The 23,560-nt window shown below is 37.8% G+C and overlaps 1 protein-coding gene across 29 annotated transcripts in view; it reads right to left on the reverse strand.

Annotated features, from left to right (window-relative positions):
* Nucleotides 1-23,560, reverse strand: part of RIMS2 (regulating synaptic membrane exocytosis 2) — a 737,938-nt gene that overhangs the window by 95,773 nt on the left and 618,605 nt on the right. For 28 of the 29 annotated variants that reach the window (XM_074943965.1, XM_074943967.1, XM_074943973.1 and 25 more), the window contains one exon: nt 7,010-7,182. In XM_074943965.1, coding sequence (XP_074800066.1) covers nt 7,010-7,182 — 173 coding nt within the window. Of the gene's footprint in view, nt 1-7,009; nt 7,183-19,448; nt 19,664-23,560 lie in introns of those variants that run through there. The other variant, XM_074943989.1, reaches the window with a different exon arrangement.

Raw genomic sequence — 23,560 nt, forward strand, 5'->3', positions numbered from 1 at the left:
ATCTGTTTATGAAGGAATCCAGATAGGTTATACCTACATCAATGCAACAGGAAATTATTGACAGACCGCATGAATGGCACCAAGGCATTACCAAAGTCAGGGAGAGAGCTCAAAAGTCTATTTGGTGGCCTGAGCTGAGCAAACAACTACACCAGAGTGCTGAGAAATATAATATTTGTGCTTGCATGAGAACCAACCCATCAGAACCATTGTTACTATCTGCTCTTCCAGACAGGCCACGACAGAAATTCAGGAGTGATCTTTTCTATCTTTTGATGACTGATTAATTCTCAAGATTAACTGAAGCTGCCAGGTAGCTCAAAATGACATCAAGTGCCATGGAAAGGATAGAACACTTATTTGCTAATTTTAGGATTCCAGGGCAAGTCATCTCTGATCCTGGTCCTCAGTTTTTTTGAGAGATTTAAGAGGTTTGAAGATACCTATGGTTTTATTCACGTCACATCCAGGCACAATTTTCTCAGAATAATGCTGAAGCAGAATGTGCAGTAAAGATAATAAAACTCTTCTAGCAAATGGACTCTGCCCTATGGAACTGTTGATATGAAAAAAGTTGAGGTCCACTATCCCAGCCATCCCTGCTCAACTAGACTCTTGCTGGCCTGACTTCCCGAGACTACAGAAGAAGGAAGATCCATATAAAGCCCATCAGAAGAGAGACTTTGGCAGGCTCTATGGAGTCAAATCCTTGGTAGTACTGAATCCAGGAGATCATGTTTGGGTGAAAGATTTTCAAGAAAAGCGGACAATGCAGGGATGTACCAGGACACTTGATTCTACTTTTTAGGGTGCTAGTAGGAATCATTTTTCAGAACCAGTGTCATCTTGTCACCTCCCCAGGCAGACTTCCAATACACAGTGATCACTACCCCGAGACTGAACCTGTGAAGACCCCACCTGCCTTCGTACTAGTGATTCCTCCAGCTCCTCTCCCTGCAAGGAGATAGCCAGTAAGAAAAAGACAGCTTCCTGTAGTATGGAGGATTACACAGGACTTGAGAATTCAGAAAAGTCAGAGGACTAGTAGAGAACGTCTTAAAAGGGCAGAATAAATCCCTGACACAAGTTCAGGCAGCCTACTCTATCCTTTATAGGGCTGTTTATTCTTGTTTTGCTGTGATATTTTATTCCTGTTAACTGTTGTTTAATGTAAAGTTTGGATAAAAGTTGTATCACCCTTCACAAGGAATATGGTGCTACCTGTGAATATTTAAAGCAGTCACTAGGGGGCATAGAGCTAGGAAGTAAGCGCCTGTATAAACAGGAAATACATCAGTCTTGCATTCACCGCAGCCATGCTGTGCTGGATCTCTGTAATCTCTACCAAGAGAAAATCAAGAGCAAAGGGAAGAATGCTGGACCAGCTGGCTGCCCCAGAGGTTATAATAGTATATTGAACCTCAAGAGATCAAGAAAAAAAATTACAAGACTGTCCCCACAAACCATGAGATTTAAAAAAAACATAATCAAACCATGTTTTGTAGTCTGTCTCCTGAGTTTTTAACTCCCATCTGCTCCTCTGGCAATGTGTCTGTAATAAATTTCAGGTTGAAAAGTTGGTCTTTAACATACATATGCCTCTCCCTGGCTTCTGAGAGTGGGAAAGATGTATAATATTTAAGTCGTTGCTTTATTTGGGCTAGTCCTACGTAGCAAGAAACTCAAATTTCCATGTAATTGTAATGCTTCTGTTAGTGGTATCTCAATATTTGGATAGATGTCCCCTCAAAAATATCCCTACAAAAATGGAGAGATGGACTGGAGGGAAGACATCCGTGCTGGTGGGAAAAAGGGGGAGTACTTATGCTCTAGGCTGTTGTACACACATATAACATACATACTCAGTGGAGAGCTCTACAGTGTGAAAAAAACGAATTTGTGCATATTTAGAAATATACTGTAAAAATCCTATAAAATGGAGCTGGAAAATGAACAATGAACAGCCAAGGATGACACAGCACTTTATGTATCAAGCTTTCCAATTCTATTTTTCAATTAAGACTTTGGGGAGCTGCAAAGATCTTTACATGCAAGAACATCTTTACATTAACCACCTTTTAGAGCTTTCTATATTTCAGTTCAGTTATTATATTGATAATCCTAAATATTATTTTTAAAATAATCAATTCAGTCACATTCAAATTATTTGAAAAAAACATAAATCATTCTTCTTCTGTCTATAATTTTGATAACTACATAAATGATGCAAATAATTCATTTTTGTTTTAATTATTCTTCCCTCCCACAGCCTCCAGGGGTTCTCCCTTTTCCTGAATCCATGAACATCCCCTCATCAGTCCCCACCTACTTCACCTCTGCTCCTGCTAGAGTTCTTCATTCCCCTTTCCCAGGCCTGGGGATTGCAACAGGGTCCCCTTTCCCTGGCTGGGGGTGGCCGTTTCAGAAGCAGAGGCAACATCCTGTATGTGTTTCTCACAGGAGGGGCCAGGGTTGAGGGAGTGGAGCTATAATGGGTTGCTGGGCTCTTTGCTCCCTCCTTCCCTCACCCCTGCTGTGAGAACTCCAGGAGTGAGTAGAGGTGAGAGACTCTGCTTATGGCAGCACTGGGGGCTGGAGCTTCCCATGTCATTGTGAGATGGGCTTCAACACCCTCTAAAATCCCATTACTCGTGATAAAATAGCAAGAGTTGGCAATACTGTTATAAGAAAGAAAAAATCCCCTCTACCATGTACAACGGAGCAGTTCACAGATGGTTGCACATCCTATTGCATGAGGACACCTTTCTATTGCAACAAAGGTGACATTGATTCTGTTTCTTTAAATCAATAGCAAGGCAGGAGGGGTCTGACCTAGGTCCTAAGCAGAAGCTCTGCAGTGAAGCAGAGAAAGTGTGAGAGAGTAGCCGTTAAGATAAAACTGCTTTTCTCATTCTAAAAGAGTTCCTTGTTCAGCATTAAAAGAAAGTGACTCTGATTTTTTTCCCTATTGTCACATGACAAAAAGAGGGGCAGAAGCATTCAGCCAATCAAGAAATCCAAATGTTTTATCAATGAGTAAATCAGATAAGGAATATTGCATTTTCCCATTATAAACTAAGTGGAAAACACAGCAAATGTAATAATTGTATATTAAATATCACAATTCCAGACTATTTAATTGTAGCTATAGTGTAACTCTGAGTGTGTTGAAGTAGAAACTACATTGGTAAAAGCATATCACAGACCTGATTAAGCCTATGGGTGTTGCATGAAATGAGCTTGTTGAATTTCAGAAGTGTAATAAATGTCTAACTCAGTCTCTCCCTGACTTACATGCAAAGTGCACTCAGAATTAGGTGCTGACCAGGACTGGCTTCTTGGGCTAAGGCAGAGGGAGGATCTTTCTTCCCTCCCCTTTCCTGGCTTCACCCAGAACTGCCACAAGATAGAAGCAGCCAGTCCTTTTTATCTGGCCTCCAGAGGCCTCAGTGGCTTCTGCCTGCTCCCAATCCTTCTAGCACGCTGGAGTACAAAGTCTCACTTGTTCTACCAGCAGCTGACCCTGGGAGGCCTTTCTAGACAACTCCTGAAAGTCCAAACTCTTCTGCCCTTCTTTTCTTAAAAGGCTGTTTCCTAGGGCATGGCTCACCAAGATAGCAGGGTCTCCAGCAGAGGGCAGCAAATGCATAGGACACCCAGTCACAGGCACCTAAAATATTTTAGGCTTACTACAGTCGCAGACCTATACAACGCTACCACTTCACACCACACTAACCCATTAATGCAAATGGGTGAAAGAACCATTTTTGATTATCCATGTCCACAATTGATCCACACACATATTTATCAGCCTACACAAAAGTAATTTCAGTACAGAGAAGTCTTGACGTTCTCTCTGAAGTTGGGCTCAGCTAGTTCTATTCCTCCCAACCAGCACTGCCTTCTTGTGCCTTTGTATCAGTCCTCAGCTAATGGGTTAATTAGCCCTTTAGCACCCCCAGACTGCTAGCTTGGTTAGATAAAATTACATCCCAATATCCAATCAGACGTCTCTAGGGGACCTAAATACAGTAGAACCTCAGAGTTACGAACACCTCGGGAATGGAGTTTGCTCATAACTCTGAAATGTTGATAACTCTGAACAAAGCGTTATGATTGGTTTTTCAGAAGTTACAAATGAACATTGACTTAATAGAGCTTTGAAACTTTACTATGCAGAAGAAAAATGCTGCTTTTAACCATCTTAATTTAAATGCAACAAGCACAGAAACAGTTTCCTTACCTTGTCAAATCTTTTTTTTAAACTTTCCCTTTATTTTTTCAGTAGTTTACATTTAACACAGTACTGTACTGTACTTGTTTTGTCTCTGCTGCTACCTGATTGCGTACTTCCGGTTCCATATGAGATGTGTGGTCGACCGATCGATTTGTAACTTTGGTGTTCGTAACTCTGTGGTTCTACTGTAGTGCTCACCTGCTAGCTCCCCAGCAGTATGTCATACAGTCAAATGCAAACTATAAACCAGTTCAAAAGGAACAAAAGGCTGTGGCTGCCTGCATCCTAAGGGGTAAAGTTAAGGTGTTTAATTATTCTGTTTGCAGAACCATTCCATTAAAATCAAGAGATAAATTTGTTCACTATTGAAGAATTATGGCTGAAAATGAAGAAGGATTCAAGGGAACATGAACAACAAGCTATGTCAAATAAAATACAAATGGGAAAACAAACAGGGTCCAGGCATTGGAAAAAGAGCTACAGGACCATAGGGAACTACCTACAAACAGTAATATATTTTACCTGACATCATCTTGTGAGAATTGCCTTTGTAAATCCTCTTTTTTCCTCTGGTTTTTCTCTTTCCCTTCCTCACTTTGATCATCATGGGTCTTTTCATCATTTCCTGATTCTTTGCTTTCCTCCTTATCACAGTTTTCTGACACCTCTTGCTCTTCCCCCTTTTCATTAACTTGTTCTTGCTTCACTTTTTCCTCAAGCTCCTCCTCCTCAGGAAATATCTCCTCATGCTCATCCCCTTCCTGCCCTCCCTCTTTTTTTCCTTCTAAATCCCTTGACCTTCTGAAGTCAACACAAGTTGAGGAAGGCATGCAAACAAAAAAGAAGGCAAAGTGTAGTTAGGGTTGCAGAGAAGAAGCATGCATGCAGTACACAAAAAGAAATTTAAAAGAAAAGAAATAAATTAGAAGGGAAAATGTAGTGACGGGTAAAAGCATGCTGGCCAACTTCCAGCACAGGCTAGACAAAGATTAAGATGCAAACATTTTTCCTGACAGTCTGTAATGCACATATTTTGTATACAAAGTTACACGCTGATAAATCACACAAAACGGTGCTTAAATACACGGAATGCACACTTCTGTGTTCCAGACAATATCAATTATGCAAAATCAGAGATATTTAAACCTACCCTTTTTTTAAAATATAATTTCTCTTGGGAGGGGAAATTTCCCAAAATAAGGAATACTAGTGCCAAAATATTTAAGGCCCGATCTTACATTCCTTTCATCGGTGTTTTGAGTGTTCAAGGAATGGAAGTTGAGCCCATTTCTGCTTTCAGATATACTGTGCAACTCTTATTAAAGACTAGACAATGAGTGTTGCACAGCAATATATTTAAATAGAACTGGGTCCAGTATCTATAGAAGCACTTTACAAGAGGTTTTAAGAGTCCGGCAATTCAAGTAGGGCTGTCAAGTGATTAAAAAATTAATCGCGATTAATCACATGATTAATTCCACTGTTAAACAATATTAGAATACCATTTATTTAAATATTTTTGGATGTTTTCTACATTTTTAAATATATTGATTTCAATACAACACAGAATCCAAAGTGTACAGTGCTCACTTTATATTTATTTGATTACAAATATTTGCACTGTAAAAAACAAAGGAAACAGTATTTTTCAATTTCCCCCATTACATGTACTGTAGTCCAATCCCTTTATCATGAAAGTTGAATTGACGGGAGATAATGCTGCCGAATGATGAAGGGGCATAGAAATGTTTACCATATCTGGCACATAAATACCTTTCAATGCCGGCTACAAAAGTGCCATGTAAACCCCTTTTCTCACTTTCAGGTGACACTGTAAATAAGAAGCAGGCAGCATTATCTCCCGTAAATGTAAACAAACTTGTTTGTCTGAGCGATTGACTGAACAAGAAGTATGACTGAGTGGACTTGTAGGCTTTAAAATTTTACCTTGTTTTGTTTTTGACTGCAGTTATGTAATAAAAAAAAATCTACATTTGTAAATTGCACTTTCATGATAAAGAGATTGCACTATAGCACTTGTATGAGATTAATTGAAAAATAGTATTTCTTTTATCATTTTACAGTGCAAACATTTGTAATAAAAATAATAGTATAAAGTGAGCACTGTACACTTTGTATTCTATGTTGTAATTGAAATCAATATATTAGAAAATATAGAAAAACATCCAAAAACATTTAATACATTTCAATTGGTATTCTATTATTGTTTAACAGTACGATTAAAGTTGTGAATAATCACGATTAATTTTTTTAATCACAATTAATTTTTTTGAGTTAATAGCATGAGTTAACTGCAATTAATTGACAGCCCTAAATTCAAGCACAGAAGTTGTGGAGATGCAGGAGGATAGTCTCTGCTCCAATTTGTAAAGAATGTTGTAATGACTCTGAGACTACTGGCAAGTATTTTGTAAATAAAATGATCATTTAAATTGTTCAATATTTTTCAAGAGTCTTTTTTCAAAAGATGCAAGTCTAAGTGTAACAAATGCCTTCTGATAGCAGCGTCATCTCAAGATGCTAAAGTCTGCATGCAAGAAAATCCCTTTATTCACTTACAAAAAATATCTAGCATAAGGAACCAAAAGGGCAGTAGAAACACAAAAATAAACTAAAACCTATATTTTGGAAAGCCCTGTAAGTTTTATTAAAATTATATATGTTAAAAGTTTAGCAAAATATTCACATGCACTCACCTGAAAAGTGTTCTAAAAGCATATAAGTGACCAACTTCCTAGTTCTGTTACTCACCTTATTTTCTTGTTCCCTCTCAGTCGTTCTGATTGGACAGACATGTAGCTTGTGCTGCTGAAACGAGAAGCACTGCTTGTCCTTGATACAGCTGACACATCACTGACATCACTGTCTGAAGACTTATTGGAAATATTGTCTGAGCCTCGCTGAGGATCCCGTCCTGACCGATACTATAAAAACAGAATGAAAAAGACACAGACGTAGTCAGTGAAACCACCATAAATCAGCTGTTGGGGCTTTCCCATAACAGTATGTTAATTGACTCCATCACCAAATTCTGTCTGCATTATTACAGTGAAGTTCTTAATTGGTCATACTGTATGGAAAACAAATCTTGTTTTTGTATATCTCAGTTATAACCTAACTGCACTACCCAACTAAAGATATTATATTAAGGTCCTTACCATGGGCCACATGTTCAGTAACTTGTACAACACCTTTCGTCTGACAATTTTCAAGGGCTTTGCAAATTTTAGTGAAGACTCCCAACATCACTGTGAAGGATTTAATGATTATACCTATTTTACAAATGGGTAAATAGAGTCATAGAGCCAAGTGACTTCCCCAGACTTGTTCAGCTAGCAAAAAGCAGAGCTAGGGATAGAACTCATGTTCTGATGGTTAAATAACACTGGTATTCTAGGGAACTATACTGTTTGCCTTCAAAAGATTTTCTAACAGATATTAACTCTTGTTTACTTAAAAGAAAGGGGAAAATGAGATTATTAAACTAAAACTGGGAACGAGATTGGGAATTTTAAAAGGTCTTAGGGGAGCTAGTGGCCAGATTCTTTTAAAGTCAGTAAGCACATAAAGATGCAGAGAAACATCATACCTTTAAAAATCTGGGCCTAAGCATTTAACTCACACTGACATTCAAGGAGATGCAGAAAGCCTGCGACCGACCCAGAAATTGAACATGGGTTTCCTGAGCCCCAGACCAGTGCGCAGTCTGCTAAATCAGCCTTCCCACACAGTCATGCTAGGCTGTGGCACAAAGGCCAGGGCACAGCCCCAACTCTACATTAGGTATAATCTGCATGATTCTTAAATATAACCCAACTAGTTCAGATAAGAGTTAAGATGTTTTGTGAAATTTAGGATGCAGAACCAAAAATAGGAACAGTGTCATTTCTACCCACATAGATTCCAGGCTTTGACAGCTCTGTCCCCTCAGACCTTATAAGAAGAGGTTATATGTATTGAGCCATAAGTTTAGGAGTACACCATACATTTGAATGTCACAGCATTTCTTGACTTGTGTTGTAGCCACATAGTCAAACTTTTTTGCCTGATAGAATAAAATAAATTCCTCTTTACATCCCAGTGGAAACAGAAATATGACAATTAAGCAACTGTCCAGATCTTCAGAGTTACAGGAACACATCATACAAGGAGATTCTGTTTATTTTAGAGCTTATTAAAACAGGGAATGTAAAACACATTAACATAAGAAAGGTGACTATAAAAATGGTACATTCTTACTAAGATCTCTTCTCTGTGTACACTTAGTCATATCTACTCCATTTGATTTCTCTTAGCATTCTAGACCCAATGCAGCTATACTATGGTGAAGTAAATTGGATTATATTTTGGAATTTAAATAATCAACAGAGTTGTTAACTAAATTCCAATGACAGGATATTTAATTACTTGTGGTAATGAATGCATTAATACAACTTGAGTAGCAGATTCCATATCAAGCTTGCACCATCAGCAGGAAAAAAAAAGTATAAAATGAACAAATGAGAATAGCATTAAGTGTAAAGCAGTGCCCGAATTTTGAGAGAGTCACTTTACAGAGTATAACTGCACTTCAAAAATGTTTTTAAAAAACTGTATTAAGGTCATGTGACTTTTTGTGGCGGCCATAATCAAGCCAGAGAGAAGCATAAAGTGAAAATGGGACACTCAGTTAACAGGGTTGCAGACAACATTCAGCAAACCATTCAAAGTGAATTTATATAATTTGGTGTACCTTCAATCCACTGCTCAGAGGCATCAAAAAGAGTTGCCCTGGTTCTGTTCCCTGGTTATCAGCCCAATTTATCAGGGTGCTGATGAAGATCTAAACCGTGGCAGGCCCTAAGCATCTGGCAATATGGGAGAGAAAGGAGTGAGGACATTTACCCAGCCTTGTGCAGCCAGTATAGGGGCTGCCCTGAACTGCAGCCCCCATGCCTCCTAGATATCTGCTCTGGGAAGTACTGTACTTTTCTGAAGCAGAATGTTCTCTGATACTCTACCCTGGTGGTGAGGCTTTGCAGTGCACCCAGCACAGAGCTGTGCCTAAATGCCACAATTCAGCCCTAGTATATTTTACTGCTTGTTTTTATTATTTTTTTATAAAATCCCTTACAAAGTTTACGAGATACACAGTTCTGTAGTGCACTTATATACACACACACATACATGCATGCACACCGAAGGAGAAACGGGTGGACAGATATTAAATATGCCCCAAATGTTCACCTCCTTTTTCAAAATGATTATAAATCCTCGATTATCTTTTATCATTTGTTATTCCAACGGCCAATAACTGCTCCTGTAATGCATTTAGGTATAAATTTATAATTGATTCAAGCATGTAAGTCCCACTAGTGTTTATTTTATTTTGATTTATAATAATATATACTAAAAGATACTTCAGGCATCTTTGCAAAATATATTATTATTATAATCCCTCAGTATTACATCATGGGGATTATTTTTTTTAAAACAGCCGTCACAGCATAAAAGATCTTTAAGCACAGAAAGGAGAGAGCTACTGCTTAAAATTTATCTGCATGAGTCACCAATAAATCCTGACCACGAACTGACTCCACATGTTTGGGGAGTCAGGAGTTTCATTAAATTCTCTACAGAATTTCTGCATTTTAGGTGCTCAAATGCATTTGTTCTCCTCTGACTTTCATTAAAATTCTTGCAGTGCCTAAGAGTGCTGACTTCTGGAGGTCACTGATTGTGATGTCTTGCATTCCTAACAAGTTCTTGCATTGCTCAATCATACCCTTAGCGATTGCGCCAAGTTCTCCAGTAATCATTGAGATCATCTTTGTTTTAGTTTTCCATAATCTTTCCACTGCATGACAGAGTTCTTCATGCTTCTCTTGTTTCTTTTTTATGTTTCTATCTGCTGGTATTTCAATATCAATTAACACAGTTTTGTTTCTCCTCTTTTCTGCATCAACCATGGCCAGCCTGTTTCCCTGCACCATTCAGTCTTGACAATTGCCAGATTAAATAAAATTTTACACTTTTCATTCGCTAGAGCATTTTCAATTTGGTGGCTGTAATTAAATCGTTTAAATCTGTACTTGCCACAGGGGCTTCAATGCAGGCACTTGGCAACCTCATTGTGTCTGTTCATATGTTCCCTCCCAGCCAGGCTCCTGCAGGTGCTCAATACATTTTCCACCCTCTCTTTCTTTCTGGAACACATTCTGCAGTTTGGGAAGCAGTTCTATTGGTCAGTTTTGTTTTAAATGTAATGAAGCCTTTAAGGACTGCTCTTGTGTACTCATAATGAAGCTTTCTCTCTCTCTGTTGAGGAATCCTTCTACAAGCCATGAGTTTGTTAATCTTCGATATAATGGGTTTGATCTCTCTCCCACAGTGTCTGTGCACTGATTCTATGTAAATCTTTCAAGTCTTTCTTTAGTGGTTTGCTTTTTCCTTTCTTTTATGCTTCTGGGATACATGTTCGGTCATCACTTGTTATCATGACCGGTCATCTTTTATTCTGGTTGACTCCTCATATAGTTTGATGTTATAGACTTTATTGTCAATTGCTTCCTCCACAGATAGCAGACCTTTTCCTCCAACGCATAATCGGATGTACATCCTGTTCACATCTTGATTGATATTTATTACTCTATGTATTGCCAGAAGCTTTCTTGTGTGGATGTCAAATTTTGTTCTTCTTTTCTTGATTCCACTTGATCACTCCAGCAGTGTACCATACTATCACAAATTGCTCACATATTAATGGCTGGGATCAAATTCCTTAAGTTCTGTACTTAAAGAAGTTCTTATTCAGCTGTAATATTCTTCCTCACTTCTTCTTTGACTTCCTTATATTGTAACTCTGACAATTCCCTGATTCCTAGGTATTTGGGGGTGTCATGTTGAGAGATATCTTTGCTAGTACCTTTGTTAATTGTATGCCATCTCATTGTACCAGTTTGCTCCTCTTTACAGATGCTGACACACATTTAGCCAAGCCAACTCACAGTTTTATACCTTCACCAAACTTGTCTACCATTGTCATCAATCTCTATCTCCTTTGTGACCATCCATATAGTTTCAAATCATCCACATATAAAAAAATAGTTAACTGGTTGTTGCTCTTTGCTGATAAGATCACCACAATTCTTCTCATGGAGCATCCAGGTCAGCAGCAGCATTGCTATCATGTTAAGGAATACCCATTATTACTATTATTAATTATTTGTATTGCAGCACCTTGGAATCCTAGTCATGGATCAGGACAGCCCTGTGTTAGGTACATACAAACACAGGACAAAATGGGGCTTACCTACAAGCCTACCTCCCAAAATGGGGCTTACCTACTACAAGGGGAACATACCCCGCAGCTTTATTTTTTCTGCCACTGCTGGTTATGTAAACTAACTTTTTGTCTTAGAAGTCCTTAGAAATGTTTTGGGAGGAATCTGCATATACCTAATTAGACATTTTCCTAAACTTTAGTGCTTCTATCTAGAGCTGAGCAAATCATGGATTTTTCGATTTGGGGGCTGAACTGAAAAATCCAAAAATATTTCAGTTTGGCTAAAATGGTTTTTCTTGATAAAATTAAAAACTGGGGGGAACCTGTTTCGGGTTGAATGAAATGTTTCATTTGACCCAGTAATTTTTTTCCAAGTTTTTGTTTCATTTTGTGTTGGTTTTGCGGTGTTTTCCATCCCTTACAGTAGCTAAATTGTTAAACAATTTTTGCCTAATTCAGTTTCTATCTTTCTAAAATATCTAAATCACTTGTGCACAATGTGGATCAAGAACAGCAATAATTTCAATTTTAAACAGCCATACTTTAAATATAAGAACACTGAAGGAAACCATCATCTGATCTTTCTTCTCTTAATCATGGTTTTATTCAAATTATGTTAAAATAACTCTCTGCTCTTGTATTTTATGTGTTAACCCCAATAAAATATTTTATGATTGAGTTAGAACATACATAAATGTAAAGGGGATAAATATTTATCATTTTAGGATAATGTGAGTTTGGGATGAAGGCTGTTTTTAGCAGAAATAACATTTTGTACTCCCTATGAAAGTTTTAATATACAATACCTCTTTCATTAAAAAAGGCAAAATATCAGTAACAGGTTCCACTACATAGTCACACATATCCTCTTGAATCTAAGATATCAGCCTCTCTAAATTATGTTCCATAGTAATATCTAGACTCTGCAACTTTGCTGCCTCCATGGACTAAGTTCAAATACCTCAGTCAAGGCATGCACAACTCTGCTCTGAGTTACTGTTCAGACTTTGTTTTCCCATAGTACAGATCTCAAAAATTATGCTCTCCTGCTAACTTCCATCCTTCAGAAATCTATTTCCGCTCTTGTATCTGACCCCTTGATTAGGGCAAGTATCACAGTAGTCAGTGTGTTGCGTGTTAGGGTTTAAAGGCCTGATTTGCACTACTGAAGTCAACAGAAGTCTTGCCATTGACTTGAAAGGGGCAGTATTGGGCCCTAAGTTCACTATGATTTCAATACAGGGAAGCTTCCAAAGTGCCCCTCTGTATTATGCTTAGACATTAAATTAGTCCTTCCGTTTTATGAGTAATGTTAAAAAAAGATATGGGCAACATTTTTCTTCTTGTGGTGAAGCCTTATTTTAAATGTATATATTTGCATTATTCAATTTGTGGAAGGTTTAGACATTAGCCTGAAGATGCCAAATAAAAGCATTCCCTCATCCAGAGCTTCCTATTTCAACTTGTTCAGAATCTTCTCAAGGTTTGTTGTTGGGGGTTTTTTTTGGTTTGTTTGGTTTTTTTTACTGTTTTTACTTTATGGATTACAAGTACTACAGTGGCCTTTAGAAGTAGCAGTGTCCACACTTTAGGAAAGTTGTGGACAAATTGGACAGAGTCTAGAGGGAAGCAGCAAACATGATAAAAGGTTTTAGAAAACTTGGCCTATGAGGAAAGGTTAAAAAAACTGGACATGTTTAGTCTTGAGCAAAGAAGGCTGAGAGGGGACCTGGTAGTAGTCTTCAAATATATTAAAGAGGACAGTGATCAATTGTTATCCATGTTCACTGAAGGTAGGACAAAAAGCAATGGGCTTAATCTTCAGCAAGGGAGAATTAAGCTAGATATCTGGGAAATTTTTCCAACTATAAGGATATTTAAGCACTGGAATAGGCTTCCAAGGGAGTTGAAAATCTTCCAGTGTTGGGGATTCCACAAACACCTGTCAGGGATGGTTTACCTGAGCTAATGTCAATGCAGGGGACTAGATGACCTCCAGCCCCACAGTTCTATGATTTACCAGCAGCTATCATGTCTTGATATCTGAGAGACATTAGTTATTTCTCATCTCAGACATGTTGTGGGAACTGCTGTTAAGTACTGACATCTCTATTTATTTAGGACATTTTAACAGGATAACAAATCAGTGCCATGTAAGTATCAGAGACAAAATGATAATCAAATATTGCCTTTTTAATTACAACTACTGTACTGAAAGAAGCTGCGCTTTACTTTCCTTCATTTGGAAGTAGATATATTTTAAAAATTTTATTATTTACGGTAAAATTTTCAAAAATACTTAGGTGAATTAGAAGTCTAAGTCCCACTGACTTTCAATGAGACTTAGGCTGCTCAGACACTTGAGCGCATTTGAAAATTTTACCCTTCGTCAGATACACGTAGGCTGCAGAAAGGAACCAAGCTCTGCTGTCACTTCAGTTTCAGCTATTGCAACATTATTGCAGCTGACAAGAACGACTCCTGATATGCCTATCAGGAACCAGGTTAACACTGCATGGTTATACTAGTAACAAGTACTGTATCTAACAACAAGCTTTTGTGGACTCTTAAAATCCTATCCTCCGTGGTAGAGAAAGTACTCGTAAGAGGCTCTAACAAACTGATATTGAAGTACTTTTGTGATATCTGATTTCTTGCACTGACAAGGGAATATTTTTCTGTGGTGACAAATCTTACAAGAGTATTACACCTGAAAAAGGAATAGTTATTCTGTTTTCTATTACAATGGGCTTTTAAGTGCAAGCACAATTTCTGATTGATTGGCAAACTGCCATTACATGAGCAATTGATTGTGTGTAAATCTGAAACCTTCTTACACTCATTTCTTGAAGTTAACTACCCTGGAGCACTCTACACACAGTTAAAGAAATTGCTATTGCTCAGTTTTAATATAGTGTTACTGACCTTCCAGGTTGAACTAGATAATTCGGCTGCCAGATAATCGCTCAACTCCCAGACAACTGAAATTTGCAGGGATTTCCAACTCCCTTCCTATTTGATTAATATGGTTTCTTTCTCGTGTTTTTGTCATCAGTGTTCATGTGTTAGCATTTATATTGGAACATATTGATCTGGTCAATCCTTCTACTTTCTTACTAATGGATCAGATTGTTGTGGGGTTGTTGCAGACTACAGTACTTTGCTCCACCATACCACGATCTAGGAACTGTCTCAACCTCTTTAGGGCTTTATACTTGCTAAATTTGTTTGTGACTGCAGAATCTACAGAATCTCCATGAGCAGCCAGGGCTCAGCAATTGCAGGGGCTCCTTCTTGATGTGAAGGGAAACTTCTGGACCAGTTTACAGCCTCAAAGGGCTGTGCAACTTTCAGCTGCAATACCGCATTATACTTATTCTCATTAGATTGTTGTTTTTTATTTAATACCTTGATAATGGCTGCACCACACACCAAGCCAATAAAATAAATACAAATGACAATCATGATAAATAGCAAGACTACTAATAATATTACTTTTGTATTGTATCATTGACCACAAAAGATTCCAAACCTCTTTACTAACATATACAGGTAAGGGATACACATATAAGATACATGTTTGTATGTATACTATATACTCACAAAATACATGCAAAAAGCTACATAAATGATGTGATAAGGTTGCACGCTGCACGTATATCTTATATTATGTTATCTATTTTAATATAAAATATTTTCAGCTACACATTTAAGAAGGGATATGGAAATAAAAATAATAAAAATGTTTAATGTAGCTCAGTTGTAATTTTAATTGGAACCTTAGGCTAAAAATTTCAAATGGAGATGCCTAAATAAGCACCTAAATCCATATTTAGACATCTAAATAAGTGATCTGATTTTCAGATGTTCTGAGCACCCCCAGGTACTGTTAACACTAATGGTAACACCACTTGCAAAGCCACTCTGAAAATAAGGCCACTAATTTAGATGCCAAAAGAAGCTTCCCACTGAACAAATCCTGTGTGTGTATAACACCCAACCACTTGGAAAAAATACTATTCACTTTCAAGGGCCCTTGTTCATTCTTACTTGGGGTTTGGAGCGTAAGACTTATCAGTTCTGCTCCCTCTCATGAATCAGAGAGGCGTATAAGTATTATGTGTAGGATTGTCTTGTATGAGAGGTCCTAAACCAAGGGGGAGGTCTAAGGAACATGCCTCCATTACCTGATCTAGGCTATCTTGTGGACAGCATCCTAGTGCCAGGTCTGGGAGCAACTGAAACCTGAACACTGAGAAATAGCAAGTGAGTCAGGAAATTCTGAAAGCTGAAGGAGAAACTGCAAGCTCAGCAGCTTATATTGAAGCCACCCTTGGTACACTGTCTGAGAAGAAAAAAACCTAGAAGGAAACAGTCTGGAGGTGAGCCAGAAAAGCACCATCTGCTTCAGATATGCAAGCAGATGGTGCAGTTCTTTAAGGACTTCCTGGATACAAATGGCAATTTGAAACAAAGATAATACCGCACTATAAAGGACTCTTACATTAAGCAGAAGATCCAGAGCCTGAAAATAGATGTTAAAGTGGGAGAGGACTAGGAAGACTCAAGAGGGTATTCAGTGAGTTTGAGAATTAACTTGTCAATACCCAAATCTGGTTGCTCACAGTCAGTTTTAGGAAACTGAGTAGTCTCTTGCCCTAGCTGTTCATTAGAGGGAGGCAAATAATGGATTTTTCAGTTCACTGGCAGTTTCAAAAAACTTGAAAACAAACATTCATTTTGGGTCAAACCAAAATGACATTTTTTTAAATGTATCAGCAAATCAAAAATTTGAAGGAAAAAAAAGTCAAGTCAAAACTAATTGACATGTTTCAACATTACTGACGTGAAAATTTTTGAGTTAAAACATTTTGACTTTCAAGCATTTTGATGAAAGCAAATAAAAGATTCACATAACATCTGGAGCAGGAGGAGGTGATGGCTCTGCCGCTACTGCATCCCTCTACAGACTTTAGCTCAGTCATTCATAGTGGCAGTTCATAGTCATTCATGATAACAATAAACATAAGAACGGCCATACTGGGTCAGACCAAAGATCCATCCAGCCCAGTATCCTCTGACAGCGGCCAATGCCAGGTGCCCCAGAGGGAATGAACAGAACATGTAATTGTCAAATGATCCATTCCCTGTCGCTCATTCCCAGCTTCTGGCAAACAGAGGCTAGGGACACCATCCCTGCCCATCCTGGCCAATAGCTATTAATGGACCTACCCTCCATGAATTTATCTAGTTCTTTTTTGAATTCTGTTATAGTCTTGGCCTTCACAACATCCTCTGGCAAAGAGTTCCACAGGTTGTCTGTGCGTTGTGTGAAGAAATACTTCCTTTTGTTTGTTTTAAACCTGCTGCCTATTAATTTCATTTCGTGACCCCTAGTTCTTGTGTTATGAGAAGGAATAAATAACACTTCCTTATCTACTTTATCCACATCAGTCATGATTTTATAGACCTAAATCATATGCCCCCTCAGTCGTCTCTTTTCCAAGGTGAAAAGTCCCAGTCTTATTAATCTCTCCTCATACGGAAGCTGTTCCTGTCTCCTAATCATTTTTGTTGCCCTTCTCAGAACCTTTTCCTGGAGGAATGCAGTGTAGTTGTAGCCACTTCAGTCCCAGGACTGAACCTTTTCCAAGTCCAATATATCTTTTTTGAAATGGGGTGACCACATCTGCATGCAGTATTCAAGATGTGCGCATACCATGGATATATATAGAGGCAATATGATATTTTCTGTCTTATTATTTATTCCTTTCTTAATGATTGCCAACATTCTGTTCGCTTTTTTGACTGCCGCTGCACATTGAGGGGATGTTTTCAGAGAACTATCAATAATGACTCCAAGATCTCTTTCTTGTGTGGTAACAGATAATTTAGACCCCATCATTTTATATGTACAGTTGGGATTCTGTTTTCCAATGTACATTTTCCAATGTGCATGAATGATCATTGGGCCAGGGAAAGAGAGGAAGAATGACTCTATAGACTGTTAGTTAGGCGTTCATCTAGGATGAGTGAGATCCAGATCAGATCTGTGCTCCAATAACTATTTAATTGTTGATAAAAAGTGGAACAGCCTCAAGAGGAGAGATTGAGAAAGCCCCATACAAGGACATCTAACAACCAGGACACTCTCCTACAATGGGGAATGGCTGAGTTTAAATTCCTTCTCAACAACAGGCAGAAAGGGGACTTGAACCTCAGTTTCCCAAAGCCCAGGGACTTGCCAAACCACTGGGCTAAAGCTCACATGGGAAGGGATGATGGCAGCATTGTCTCCTCCTTCTCTTGCCATTTTGTGAAGCCTGAAAGTCAAAACTAATTTTTGGGGGTCAAAACAAAACAAAAAACATTTTGTGTCGACATCAGTGAAATGTTTCTACTTTTTCAGTTTGGACAAAAGTATTCAGTGAACTTGACATAAATTTGCAAAGAGTTCTGGTGGACTTGACAATGCATTTTTTGAAGAACATACAATTTGATCAAAAATTTTTCCCAGCTCTACTGTTAATTTCCAAAAGAGATGAACAAAAATAAAAGACAATCCCTAATTCCAGCTGTAGAAGCACCTGTATTTGCCCAGAAGAAATCTAAAATCTGTGGCCCTGATGTAGATTTCATTCAGACAAGTTTTTCAACAGTGTAATTTCACAGATGTCAGTGGAGTTGCTCCTTTTGACATCACTGTGACCTAGATAAGAGATCACTGAGAATTTTCTCTTGAGATTTGAGACGTTAGAACATGGTTGCCAAAAGAGGAATGGACAGGAGCTTCAGAAGAAGAATTCTTTATGGAGTAGCATTAGGTAGAAGACTGGGCACCCTCTGTCCAACCCAAATTTAATTTAATTTCCCAAATTAAAAATTAATGAGGAAAGGCAGGAGAAAAGGAAAAGAAACAAAACTAGTTCTTGAAGCTATTTGGTACAGGTGGCATATCAATTTTCCCCATTCACACTACTGGCTCATTTCCTGGCTTGTCAACTGCCATTTAAGAGAGATTGGGTAGTCTACCATCTAATTTCACTGACAAGATTGATTAAAAATAACAGGTAAATATACCACCAAGTAAGTATGGCATTCTGTTTATTCATCAAGTGAAGCTATCAGAGTGCCTGATGAACTCTACCCCTAGAAGATAATTCTTCAACCCATCCAGCATCCTTTTGACACATATTAACTTTTTGACTCAAACATAACTGGTCTCTGGAGGAAATTGCTTTTGTTTAAAGGAGGAGATAAGCAGTTCTTTATTCTTCTGGGACAACACTGTTCCAAATTCTACTGGAAATGTATCATCTTGAACACAGTATTAGCTGCTGAAAATCTGAGTTGTTCAAGCCAGGACAATCACACACAAGTTGTTCTCCTAGGCTTGAAAGTCACTTCACAGTCCACAATCTACTTCTCTTTATTAGATTTTGCTTCCAGAACAGGTCTCTTAGGGAAATTGCAAAAGCGGAAAATGCGGGCTAAATTGTCTAATTCAATTTAAAAATCCCTGGAAATCTCTGACCTTCATCATCATCATCCTTTGGTCTGTTGTTCAATGGATGGGTTAAGATTTTACATTTGTGGTTTAACTTTCTCATTATGTATCCCAAGTACTTTACCTCCTGGTGAACCCAAGCATACACATTAGGGTTTACTGTCAAACCCACCTCTCAGATATTTTCTGGCACAATCTGTAGTAAAACCACTAGTTAACTGGGTTAATTCTTGTTGATGATCAGCAGTTCCATTTCTGGTTCCTTTTGGCCTTTCACCACCTATAAGTAGGCTTGGGATAAATATCTTCAAATGCAGCTCTTGCATTCTCTCCTTTCCATCTCTCAGAAAGTTCACATGCCATATTTGTTGCCTCTTAAATCTGTTCAGCATAAACCTTTAATAGATGATGGTGCTCACCTTCTTCTGGACTTTACAAAGCTTGCCACTTTGCTAGCAGTTCACTCTATGATCTTCTGCTCTGCTTTAAAGTCCCTCTTCTGGCTATGATCTTCTGGATGGAATGGATTTCTTCCAGATGTTTCTGGGCAAGTTCCCTTATCAGAGTCACACAAGTTGAGCATCTTCAGGACGTATGAGGCCACACTCCCCAGAGGCTTGTTTTTGACCAGTGGTTTCCATGATTACATCTCTTGGCCCTTTCACCTGTCACAAAATGTGAAAAACCTTTCAAGGCCTGTCAGTGAAGCAAAAGGAAGGCAGGAAAATCATCTTTCCTTGTCACATCAACACTTTCCTTTAAAGAAAAACACATTTCCCTTGAGGCCCCGGTAAAACTTCCAACAAGCCAGTTGGTTGAGACAGCAGGGTGAGGTTTTAATCACCTTAATCCTCAATTCTTTATATAAAAGTTTAATCATGCTTTTCATAAAATGTGTACCTGGACTTGTCAGCAACTCCAATGGCATTCCTGCCTAAGAGAACAGCTGGACCAACACAGACACCATCTGGTAACCTTTTTACTCCCCTAAGCAAAAATGCTGTTGTGAAATGTGTGGAATAATTGTGCAAGAACAAGATATAAATTCATGTTTACATGACTCTACCCCAAGGGTCCTCTAATGGCCACACCACAGATATTCTATCAAGCAGGGCTTCCAAAATGGGTAGGATTACAAATCTTTTTTTCCTGAGTGCTTGTTTTTATTAACACTCAGGACAAACCTTGAAAAAGTCCTGCACAAAATAGTATGCACCAGGTCAAGATTGCTCTTTGGCTACAGGTTTTGTGATGACTCATATGTCTAAGGAAGGGGATGAAATCAGCAGGAGGAAATCTGCTAATTTGGGACCCCTCAATGAGTAAAATGTAGTTTCCTAAAATAAATGTTGCTCCCTTCAGGCAGATTTCCTTAGCACCATTACACCATTTACTTTGAGAACTTGGGGGGAAAGTGTCTACAGGGATAGATCTTCTGACTGCAGTCTCTCTTATCTAGGGATTGGAAAAAATATGTCACTCTCTCTATACCTTGAACTCCACCTCTGGAGGAGAGAGAAACTAGAGAGAAATAGACTGTTTACCCTTAGGCTGGTGAAAGCCACCTAGCACTTTCTAAATATTCTAATTTGATTGTTTTACTCACTCTCAAGCTGAAACTGTAGTCACTTTTTAAATTAACCTGAACAAGCAGCATATGTTGTAACTAACCAACTGGAGGAATACAGTGTAGTAGCCATGTAGATTATTGGACCAAATTCTGGGAAAGAAGAAGAACTCTGTGTGCCTCAAAAGCTTTCTCTCTCACGAACAGAAGTAGGTCCAATAAAAGACATTACTTCACCCACCTTGTCTCTCAGCTAGAGGAATGAGTATTACTTACAGCCTCTCCTCCAGATTACACAAACCAGCATGACAATACAGACCAAAAATATGTAACATTTTAGGACAAGAAATGTCCCAACCAGTTGAAATTACAGGAGGAATTTATGCCATTTCAGAAAATAGTTTACCCACATTAGAATTTGACTAGGTATTGGGGTTGATGCCTTTACACCTGTGAAAATGTTTTGAGATCTTTCATGACTAAAAGGGGAGAGAATCTTGTTTTACATCTCATTTAAAATATAGCATCTCCCTTAGCACAACATTACATAACACCATTCTAGGGTATTGGTTTAGTACTGACAAAGAAAGAAGAATGTCACCAACACCATTTCCTATATATTTACCAGCTTTTTACCATTCTTGAAAAACTTTGATTCTGCAGATTTTTAAGTAATCAATTAAAGTTGTCACTTCTGAGTTTTAGGTAACTGTAAATCAAGAAAATGTGGGAGTTTTCTGTTTGTTTTTGGAAAATCTGTTCAGAGTAAAAATATGTAGAAATTAAGCATTAATAAGAGGGTTCTGTTGTGGGAATCTAAAAACTGATAGATTTGGTCTTTCAATAATAAATGTGATTTACCATTCTAAACAAACAAAAAAAAGATTTCAGGATGACAAACCAAACTCCTAATTCTGAAAAATGTAACTGGTCTAAAATACTGAACACAAAGAACATGAATATAATTTGTTGTCAATATTTGACAAAGTTTTAAGTAGAAAAATACAATTTTAATTTTTTGCTTATGAGTGAATCTGTGTTGAACTACAGAACAAAGGTAATGTAGGTATGACTATTTGATCGATTATTTTTCCTAACATGGCTTACATGGGGACAAGTTCTTTCAAAATCATTTGTTTTCAATTTATGTTGCACAAAGGTTTTAGATGAAAAATCATGTATTCTCCAAGATAAGGGAAAAAAAGTTTTAATTTTAATTTTGAGTATTACTTATAATCTATATTGATTGATTATTACTTATGAGGAAATATTGACTCCAAAGTAAATTTCACTTTACACACTTGGAATTCTACTAATAGAATTAAGTTTGTTTCAATAATCTAACCATTTCAAAATCTAATTTATAAAAAGATTTATATCTCATGAATAGGAATTAATGGTGATGCTGTAACAGCTCCCTACATCTGTAAATATGCTTGAGGATGAGAAGAAGAAGATATCTCTTGGGAATTTTTTGTGTGTGATAATTATTACCTCCGTCTACAACTGGGACTTAGACTTTCAGCATGACTTGTGAGGTAGTCTTATTCTTCTTATTCTCCTCATTGGTCCAAGTCTGCTCCCACCAAAGTCAATGGAAAAACTATGTTTCATTTCAATAGGAGTAGGATTGTGCTCTTTCTGATGTACTATTATCTAACAATAAATTAATACATTTTTTTAAAAAGTGAAACTTTCTTTCACATTGGCAGATAGTGCAAGCAGGCAAGAAGTGCTGTATTTCACATCTCATGTTTTAATGGTGTTCTCAATACAAGTGCTGCTAGGGGGAGAAAGGTTTTTTTGAAGGAAAGCTATGTGGAACAGGGCTCCTAAAGTCTGATCCTGCTTCCATTGACTTCAATAATGCAGGATCTGGATCCAATGGAACAAAGGCAATATATGACTATTTTCATTATTGATTAGCTCTGTTACATGTTCAAGTTAATTCTACACATGCCTTGGTTTCAATACATATGCTAAAAGTCAGTATAATAGTCCCTCGGATTAACTGTAATATATATAGTTTGGAATATCCTATATATAGGGATATTCCAACACATGAGATAAAATGTGGAGTGCTTTGGAAAATCTGATGCAATACCACAGCTTAAATTATTGTATAACAGATGGCAAAGATTTATAGAAAACTATAAAATCTGCTCTCTGGAAAGAACCTAGAAATGGCCAGACTTCCACTGATTTAAATGGAAGCACAGAAAATCAACTTCATTGTATTTTATGTTATTTTTACCTTAAATGAGGACTGTTTTTTATAAAATTAATCAATTACATATGTTCCACTCTTATAGTCAAGCTGTCTTTTGTGAACCAGCATGCTGGGGGCCCAGTTCTGCCCTTTCTTAAATCAGGAGTAACTCCACTGAAGTAAGTGTAGTTACACAGTGGTAAAACTGATGTATAGAAGAAGAAAAAGCCCATGGTATTACATGTTGTTAATGTAACTGTGTACATAATTCTATACACACGTATAAGTAAAATATGCCTCACAATAGTTTTTTGGCATAACATATCTAGACTTGGGGCTAAAATCTCAGCTGCACCTAAGAGCTGCTCTAACTTACCCCAGCTTGGCCCCAGCTCACTAGTGGCTATTATGCCAGTAAGCACTGCAGAGTACTGTGCACTCTGGCTCTGACATCCCAGGGCAAGGGGAAAGGAATAAGAAGCTGGCACAGAACCAGCTACACAGGCTTTGCACCAGCTGAGGATTCCCCTCACATCCTCTGCTACCTAATTTGGGCAACTGTAGGGTCCTTTTTGAATCACCTGGCATGGGCCAAATATCCTGGTCCTTCACTTTTCAATCCCACACACTTTGGCATATTCCATGTAATCACTGTACAATGACTTCACACACTACATTTTATACTTTTGCTGACGTGAATTAATGCTTGATTTGACATTTTCAAATGGAAAAAAAGTACTGGATTCAGGCAAATA

This window comes from Natator depressus, chromosome 2 (genome assembly GCF_965152275.1).
Source record: "Natator depressus isolate rNatDep1 chromosome 2, rNatDep2.hap1, whole genome shotgun sequence".
NCBI classification, from domain to species: Eukaryota; Metazoa; Chordata; order Testudines; family Cheloniidae; genus Natator; species Natator depressus.